Genomic DNA, 9,553 nt, shown 5'->3' on the forward strand with positions numbered 1-9,553 from the left:
TCGTGCTAAAGAAGGTGAATATGTACATATAAGGCATAGAGGATCCGTTCCCATAGGCGATGTGGGATCTAACAGTCAAAGCTCAATTGGAATGAAATTTCTCTTGGGGATTGCCTAGTCTGGATGCCCCCCTCGAACCTATTGACATACGATGTTGCAAAACATACTTGGCTTAGTACGTTGGTTCGAGATAAAAGTAGTCGTACTTAGGGTCAGACTTCAGAGCCACCCTCGGATGATTTTCGAATCGCCCTTTTGATTATTTCCTTGAATGGTATAGAGCTCAGGTTTGAATGTTATAACCTGCAACCTTGCTGGTTGCATAAACTTTCCGAAGGCTGGATGGTGCATTGCACTTCCAGGTCAAGGCATCATGTGTATATGCCTGCAGTTGGCCAATCTTTACTGCGCTTGTTAGGTTTAAGTTTCCCAAGCTGTTAATCGTTCAAGACAGACTAGGCTAATAAAGACTCCTCTGATAGTGTAACTTTGAACATTTTTAGACTTGCATTCATGCAAAGTGTTTCAAGTTTGTGCTTGTTTGAACTTTGTTGAACATCAAGCAATGTTTGAGCAAACCATAAATCTTTGAATGTTATGTCAACAATCCAAACCATTCATTTTTGCATCCCATTAAAATATGATATTTTAAAAACATAATTACCGAAAAAACCCTTATGGCGATCATCGATCAAAGCGTAGAAGAAAAGCACAAATCAACGATTATTATTGGTCATTGCCCACTCTGCATTATGGGTATAAATTTTCAAATTCCATCCTTCACGAAACTTGTAACCCTCGTCACTACGACCGTTTCTAATATTTTTCTCAATTTTTCCCTGCTATAAATTAATTAATAAGGCTTTTTTTAATGTTTAGGCCCTTTTAAGATAAAACACTATTATGGATGTTTCTATCCTTTGATAAAGCCATTTTCGGTATCAACCAGATCATATCATGCAGGATGTCATCCCGAGTGTCTCCGTGATTTTTTCATATTTTGTCACAATTAGAAATTTTTATTACTAATTTTCAATTACAAAATCATGTTATTACGCATTTAAATTCACGTGGCAAATGTGCGAATAGCCACATCGAAAATATTAGGCGGCATTATGGTAGAGGGAGATAATGTGTGAGGATGCATGTTAAAAGGTGGGGGCAAATCTAAGTCACCCACGTTGGCAATTGGCAGTTGACAAAGGAAAAGGGTGCCTTTTAGTAGAAGGTAGGGCTTCTTAACAAATAGCCAATGATAGACAGCCACATGTCCAAACCGGTGGTTTTTAGCTGGGCTTTCTTTTTTTTTTCTTTTTTCTTTTTATTTATGGTTTAGGGTTTTCCAATCATAATGTTTCACAAGCCGTCATAAAAAAACACTTGTGTTGGGAACACGAGTGGTAGGAACAATTGCCATGATTGTCACCCATTCGCATGAAGACCTTTCATGTTCTTTTGGAGGTCACTATAACCTTATATTTATTGGTAGTTTACATTTGTCCCTCTTCACATAACCACACTTGCTCTAACTTCATTGAAAACCCAACCTGCAAACTGCAAGTTACTCTTTCACGGTTTTAGTGGCTCAAAAATTGCCTGTTTCTGCAACTTCTTCTCGTCCTCGAAGATCATTCTTGATGCCCAAACTTCCTTAGTGGGCAAACCCATTCCCACTTCCTGATCTTGGGGGGGGGTGGGGACCTCCAGTTGTCGTCCAAACTGATTAATGTGTATTCACAATGGAAAAGGGTGGCATTAGGGTTGACACCAACGTCATCTCCACCACGAATGTTGAGCATATGAAGTGAAGGGTGTTGATAGGGAATGTGTTTAGGAAAGCTTAGATCGTCAAGGTCATACACAGGGAACTCACTGTGTCGTTTGGTGAAGGTGCTAAAAACACCTTCTTTGTAGACCATTTTGGCTGGAAAAGGGAGTACAGATCTAGTACAACTAGAGAGAATTAAGGGAAAAGGGAAGTGCATAAGGAGTGGGGTGAGACTGGCAGCCTCATTTTCTTTCTAGTCTCGTCTAATACCAAGCTTTCGACCAAGATTAATTACGAGGCCTTAGTGAGGCCAACAGTCGAGGTGAGTCCAGTTTAATACCATTCAAGTTAATCTTTGGCATACCAAACATGTGACTACTAGTCCTAGCTAGTCTAGTCCCACCTAAGCCGATGCAACAAACATGCCCTAAAAGTGTCAGACTAACAACTTGGTTGAGGTTTGAGATTTGAGATTTTCGACACTTTAACAATAATTCAATCATCTACAACCACATTATTTTGTTTAAAATTTTAGGTCTTCTGAACCCTAGTTTAAAAAAAAAACAATTAAAGAAAATTTGATGAAAAAAAAAATTAAAGAAAATGAAGAAGGAAAAAAAAAAAAAAAAACCAAAGAATAGAGCATTTTGCTCACAAGCTCGTGTACCTCTCCCCTCATCTTTCCCTCCCTCCCCCAAACCCTAGCTCTGCCTTCCTTTCTCCCTCCTCCCCTGGCTCTCTGCGTCTCTAATCTTTCATCTCTCCCCGATCCTCAGAACCTCCAAAACACCTACACCGCCTAACCCCACCTCGAAAATCTAGGGTTTATTCGAACGCTTCACCACGACATGGAAGACCACCAAAGGGCTTGACACCCCCTTCTCCCTTCTCTCTCGCTCCAAATCCAAGAGCCAAAATTCACCCGAGGGGGTTCGAAATTAGACCATGTATAGGGAACGTGGCGGTGGAGGCGTTGGCGGGTCATCGAAAACAGAGATTGTTGGTGGGTCGCTGGACCGCAAGCGCATCAACGATGCGCTGGAACGCAGGCGCATCAACGATGCGCTGGACAAGCACCTAGTGAATTCCTCGACTTCCACATCGAGAGCTTTGGCTAACAGTAAAGACAAAGAGAGGCTCTCTGTGCCCTCCACTTCCGCTGGTAAATCTCAACTCGATCACCGTGCTGCTGCCGCCGCGGCCGCGTCGCTCGCTGAGAACAAATGCTCTGATGGTTGGTCTTGTTTTTGCTCTCTCGTTGTTTTTCGGGATTTTTTTGTTTTAATTTGTTGGTATATGAATAATTGGTAACTCGTTTTCTTGGTTATTTAGAAGTGAATTTGTTAGATTTTGGTGTGATGGTTTTTGTTTTCGTATTTTATGGGGAGTGGATAGATAGTAATGTGTTTTAGGACTAAGGTAATTAGCAGCAACTTTCTTAAATGATCTGGGCTTGCTCCGTATGTAATGGTTTTGACGTTTTGACGTGCTAATTTTGAATTTCATTGTCTTTTATGTGTGTGATTACGGATTAGTCTCCGAGAATATATAGAATGTGGGTCTAATGTTATTGTACGCTGAGTTTATGTTTGTAAAGGGGCCCTGATTATATATGCTACTTTTAGTTATTTATGCAATGATTTTGATATTGAAAAGTTGAAAGTTCACGCATTTATTGCCCGTTCGGAGTAGAGTGATACCTTGAATGGAAAGATTCTTAGCTCTTCCAAGTCTTAAAAGTTTTCAATTTAATTCTTTTCCAAATTCTAGTCTCACGGTTGTGGACTTTGACATCTTTTTAGTGTTGTTCACTTTTTCTATTGAATAAGCATGAAAGTCGTAGAAAAGGACTAAAAATATACTGGGTAGGCACTTGCATTGGGAAATGCCATGTCATTTTTACATGGTTAATTTGATTTAATTGCAGAGGAATCTGAAACAGACAGTGAAGAATCAGATGTCAGTGGTTCTGATGGAGATGACACATCTTGGATTTCATGGTTCTGCAATTTGCGAGGAAATGAATTTTTTTGTGAAGTGGATGATGAATATATTCAAGATGATTTTAATCTCTGCGGTTTGAGCAGCCAAGTTCCATATTATGATTATGCACTTGATCTTATTTTGGATGTTGAATCTTCTCATGGTAAGAATTTGTCTATGCTAATGGGGTTTTTACTATGTTGTGTGTGAGTGCGCGTGTATAAATAATCTTGTTTACATCTCTTAAAAGTAAAGTTAATAACAATTGTGTGCTATTGGATTGTTAAATTTAGGCCACTCTCTTTTAATAAATCTTCCTTGGAGTGAAAGTCTATTAGGGCTCATTTAGGAAGTGTTTTTAAATGACTGAAAGCGCTTTTAGAGAAAATGTTTTTGCGTTCCAAAAGCACTTGAAGTGTGTTCTGCAAGAAGCACAAGTTACGTGCTTCTTGCAGGAAGCACTTCAAGTGTTTTCCAGGATTAACTTGCATTTTTACTAAGGATTGGTTCCAAAAACATTACTTTCAGTCATTTAAAAGAATTTCCAATCGAGCCCTTAGTGTTTTTGGATATTAATCCATGCTTTGTGCACAAGCATTACTTGGCTGTTGGCACATTTTGAAATGCTTAGATTTAGTTTTTTTTTTTTTTTTTTTTCAATTTCTCAAACAATATGTATCAGAAATATGGATAGTATGCTTGAATTATATAAACTGGTTTTGAGACGAACCAGGTAATGTGTTACATAAGGTAGTTTGTATTTGTAGTTTAGTTTAGTTGATTAGCAAGTTACTTGAAAATATATTCCATGAAAAGAAATTGGTGCAGTTCTAGGTTATATGAGTAAAATAGTCTAGTGGATTATAGATGGATGTGAAACTTATGAAGTAGTTGGCAATAAGGAAGATTTGTGACACCCTATTGGGTCTTCAATTGGTAGTCATGGCCTTGTGTGAGATCTGAGTCAAGAAGCCTTGATATGTTTAGTATGGTTACTGGTAGTGGACATCTTACTGCATATTGGGTGACGCCATTTAACCGTGCCTGCAGCGGACACCGGCTGCCCATTAACATTGATATTTTCTTGATTTGGTTTTGCATATACCATGGAACAAATATTCGTAAATTAGCTTATGGTGTGGGTTTTGAGACTAAAATTTTTATGGGTATGAAATATGAATACTTAATTTTGAAATATCAATGTGGGAGTCTGAGTTCAAAAGTCAAAGCATGCAATTCCTAGATAAAACTGGCTTAGAACTTTAAATAACCTATAAAAAAGATTATATTGGGTTTGAAACTTGGATAGCAGTTAGTAATGTATGATGAAATACAGTATACCCATGAGTTAATGGATCCTGTCTATGTCCGTCTGTCTTAACCTCTGTCTCTCTCTGTCTATCTTCTCTGGTTGTGCTCCTTTTACCTTTTTGTCATTGAGGCACCTAATATATGGGGACCTCTGTACAGGTGACATGTTCACTGAAGAGCAGAATGAGTTGGTTGAATCAGCAGCGGAGATGCTATACGGTCTTATACATGTTCGATACATACTGACTAGCAAAGGAATGTCTGCAATGGTAAGATTCTGACTATTGTGAGTTCTATATTTTGGTTTCTTATTGGATCTTTATTTGTCAGAATATTGATCTTAAAAGTTCTACAGTTGGAGAAATACAAGAGCTATGACTTTGGAAGATGCCCAAGAGTTTACTGCTGTGGACAACCCTGCCTTCCAGTTGGTCAATCGGACATTCCTCGTTCAAGCACTGTAAAAATATACTGCCCCAAATGCGAAGATATATATTACCCTCGATCGAAGTACCAAGGCAGTATCCTTGCATGCTTAAATTTTGCGTATGCACTAAAGTTCTTTTCATACTTCTCTCTTTTCAGTTTTAGCTTTTCAATTGTTAGATGAGTCTTATTATTAATTTTGACGAAAGAAACTCTACCCTTTTTGGACTTTTGTAGCTCAAGTTCAGTGTTCTCTTGTAAATCTCATTTGACAGTAATATTATTCTCAGGGTCGTCTACATTTTTAGCAGTTTCATTCCGGTCTTGTGGTTGGCACGAGGCTTAGTGCAACTGCTTGAAAAACCTACTTTAACTGATCAACAATACATCTTCCATTTGCAAGTGCCAATATCAGTAGCCAGAAATTTGGACGTGGATTTTATTTGATCATTGAGTGGGAAGTGTAACCACTGAGTTTGTGGACACTTGAATGTCTGCTGGTGGTTATAAATGAGCTATGGTAAACCATCAAGAGGGTCTTATGTCCTTCATGCAACTGATATTATCAGATTTGCATAACTCTGGTTATGAAATCACTTCATTTGTTCTTATCCAGTCTCTCTCTCTCTCTCTCTCTCTCTCTCTCTCTCTCTCTACAGATGCACGGTTATTATTTTACCATCTTATAGTGTTGTTTGGCTTTCTGATTTTATATCTTGATTTCCTTAACACTTTGAAGATATTGATGGAGCATATTTTGGAACCACATTTCCGCACTTGTTCTTGATGACATATGGGCACCTTAAGCCACAAAAGGCGTCACAGAGTTACGTGCCAAGAGTTTTTGGTTTCAAGCTCCACAAGCCGTAACCACAGTGCAATGGGCAAAACCTGTGATGAGATTTACTATTAACCAGCTTCAGTTGTTATCGTGCTTCATGCCTCCATTGGTAAAGGGAACGTCTGTGACAAGTGAGGTAAGATGCAGTAGCTCAGAAAGTACCACAAGTGATGTACCGTCTATTAGCAGAGCAAAGTGGCAAACCTTTCTTTGAATTTTAATCATGAGATTAACGGAGCACTTGTAAGATTATTTAATTTTGTTTACTGAGATTGATATGCTTTGCATTTGCGGCTCGTGTTTATCATTCCTTTTACTGTGATTAATCATGCTCCGGTCCTATGCTACTTGTACCTGTTTATATATATATTTATAATGTGCTACTATCATGCTTGATGGATGCAATGCCAAGAATCGCACTTAGACACGAGTTTTCCATTTTGTTCATGCAAGGTGTTGTTTGGTTCCTATAGTTTGGATGTTTTTTCAAGTATAATGATGAGTTTGGTTTCTCTAGGTTTTTTGTTTTTACATTTTTGGTGCTTGTAATATTATTTTCAACGAGGTCTCCGCAGTCGTGTTTTGTTTATAATCAAAGACAAATTGAAAATTGTCACTCTGTTAGACGGAAGTGCCATGCAAGGCATGCGTGGAAATTGGCAGGTAAAACAATCATCTTACCGTTGATGTATCGCTCCACGCGTGCCTTACGTGAAATTTATGTTTTATAGATAAGGAACTTTTCGGTTTCTCCTTGACGTAAACGAAACCCTCCGCAGATGCCTGACTGGCAAAATGAACCTTAATACATTCCCAAGCGGATGCGAACTTTCCCATGAATTTATCTTAAGACATGCTTCCAATTAGCATATCAAAACTTGTTAGTTTGAAAGTGTTGTTTCTGTATCTAATTAAATTCATATAACTTCTTTTTAGACTCAACTTACTTAGGCCCCTCAGTGCGCGAGCAGTCGTGAGAATCGATGGCGTGGTGAGCCTCCACTCCCACCCCAGGCATCCGAACTGTTCTTTGTGAGCAAAGAAATTGTGCTTGCTGAGTTTATTGACACCCAAAACGAGCCATTCCAAAAGGTTCTTACATAAGGAGATGTGCTTGTTTTCCCAAAAGGTTTGCTTCTTTTTTATCTGACGGCTGGGGACGATTCACCACTGTTTTCTCAGTTTTCAACAGCTAGAATCCAGGGATGGTGGGAATTTCTGATGCCATGTTTCAATATGACTTGGATATGATTGACAGGATGACCAAGGGGTTTCTCACTTATCATATTGGAAATCCCACTCTTAACAAGCAGCGATTCAGAAAGTTAAATCCTGTTATTTGAAGATAAATGGCTATGAGTGTATGATTAGACCCGGCAGTTTCTGACATGACACGAAAATAACGGGTTTCGGGTCAACACGATAACTTATCGGGTCATTATCGGGCGACCCGTTAAGAACCCATTAATAACGGGTTCTTAACATGGGTAACCCGTTTCGACCCGTTAAGAAAAAAATTATTTTGATAATTTTAAAGTTTAATTACTAAAAGATTTATTATAAAATACAATAGCCATATTAATATATACAATATATTCTATATTAAATATATAGTTTTGTATTATTATTCTATATAAGTTTAAAAAAAAGTTTTAGTCATTATTTATTTTTATTATGAGAGTTCCTTATTATCATTACTAGGATAAATTTTACTTAACATGTTGTCCAAAATTAAAATAAACTAATTGTTTGGGCCCAAAATATTAGTTTAGACCGAGTATAGAATCATTCTCAGCCCGGAAGGCCTTACGACAAGGTTACCATGGAGCGTTTAGTTCGTGGGCTTTCAAACCTAGGTCGGTTAAGCCATACTGCAAGACAAGTCGAATCCTGGCGCAATAAGGAGTCTCGGCGAGATTAATAACCCGGAAGTGAATCCGGCTCGATAAAGGACTGGGTTCAAAATAGAGGTGAAAAAGGACTGGTCGAGTTGGTGTTTGATTAAGAGAAGAAGTCCTAATCCGAGTAGGGTTTTGACTCGACCTAGAAGGTATCCGGTGCTATAAATAAAGGAGGCTGTGCATCGTTCAAGGCTCTCCAATTCAACACACAACTGCCCTACGCAAACTTTCTCAACAACTTGAGATTTTTTATTTTCTCTTTTGGTTGACACATCTTCCGTTGGCATCAACAGCACTGTGAAAGCAACCGGTGATATCTTCAGTCGACATATATAGCTCTGTCGCCGTAGAATCAGCCGATCTCGTAGCATCTTCCATTGGCATCAACAGCACTGCGGCGAGGATGGTTGGTTACCTATCCAAGTCTTGGTCGAGAAGGGTTTCCAAATCCTTATTGATTGAGGTCGTCTCATTAGCCTTCTCGGCGAAGTGAGGTGTTACAGCTTACTGAGCGGCGCATTGCACGCCGAGTTATTTTATGATTGGATACTCTAAAGTGGGATTTAGAGTTCGGCATTCAGACGGCCGAACCACATTCACTATTGAGACTCATATCCACTTTGAGTATTTGTGCCCTTACACTTTGGTGTCGATTCGGCGTGAGTTTACTCTAACGAATACCATCATTGTGACCGAATCCGACGACGACGATTCGTGAACTTCGTAAGAATAGTAGCCTTGTCTTCAGGTTCGAGAACCCAAGAGGCCGAGACGTGTTCCTTTCTCGACCGCAATCGCAAGACGCAGAAGTCAACCGCGCACCCAACGCAACATCAACAAATTTACTTCTCGGCCGACGAGTTGGCACGTCCCGCATTCACCGAAGGACGTAGTTAGCTTATAGATTACTCAGCCTACGCGCCATGTTGGCTTGGTAGTTTTTAGGGTCAACATTTTGGTACGCTCAGTGGGACCTAGTGCTAAACTACGAAGTTCATGCCAATTGAAACACGATCGGTAAAAAAGAAAACAGCTATGGGAAAATCAACAGTTGATTTGCCGATTCAGAACATAAGACAAAGTGTGCCACAAGTGCAGAATCCCCTTAACGCCATGACACCTGAGTCCACAAGCGCGACTCGTCGAGAAAGGGAAGTTAATCTCGGCGGTCAGCTTCGCAGTCTAGAAGTCCCTAACAGAAACACCTGCATTCTCAATGAAGGGATAGTGGAGGATTGTGACGAGGATGGTGGCGAAGGATCTGATCCACCAACAAGATCGTTTCTTCGAAAACGACTTGACGAGCAGTCTCGGACGGTTGAA

The 9,553-nt window shown here is 39.4% G+C and overlaps 1 protein-coding gene across 1 annotated transcript; it reads left to right on the plus strand.

The window, feature by feature from the left end:
* The first annotated feature begins 2,351 nt into the window (after positions 1 to 2,351).
* On the plus strand, positions 2,352 to 6,756 carry LOC103406598 (putative casein kinase II subunit beta-4). Its single transcript, XM_070817301.1, has 5 exons — positions 2,352 to 3,002; positions 3,696 to 3,914; positions 5,222 to 5,331; positions 5,418 to 5,583; positions 6,228 to 6,756. Exons 1-5 carry the CDS (start codon positions 2,714 to 2,716, stop codon positions 6,356 to 6,358), a joined length of 915 nt encoding a protein of 304 aa, XP_070673402.1. The 5' UTR covers positions 2,352 to 2,713; the 3' UTR covers positions 6,359 to 6,756.
* Positions 6,757 to 9,553: the final 2,797 nt, after the last annotated feature.

This window comes from Malus domestica, chromosome 02 (genome assembly GCF_042453785.1).
Source record: "Malus domestica chromosome 02, GDT2T_hap1".
Lineage (NCBI taxonomy): Eukaryota > Viridiplantae > Streptophyta > Magnoliopsida > Rosales > Rosaceae > Malus > Malus domestica.

Bases quoted from the DNA above. Each gene is read 5' to 3' on its own strand.
- LOC103406598 (XM_070817301.1), top strand. From the start codon at position 2,714: ATGTATAGGGAACGTGGCGGTGGAGGCGTTGGCGGGTCATCGAAAACA. The intron at 3,003-3,695 runs GTTGGTCTTGTT...ATTTAATTGCAG, and splicing joins TGAGAACAAATGCTCTGATG to AGGAATCTGAAACAGACAGT. The intron at 5,332-5,417 runs GTAAGATTCTGA...AAAGTTCTACAG, and splicing joins GCAAAGGAATGTCTGCAATG to TTGGAGAAATACAAGAGCTA.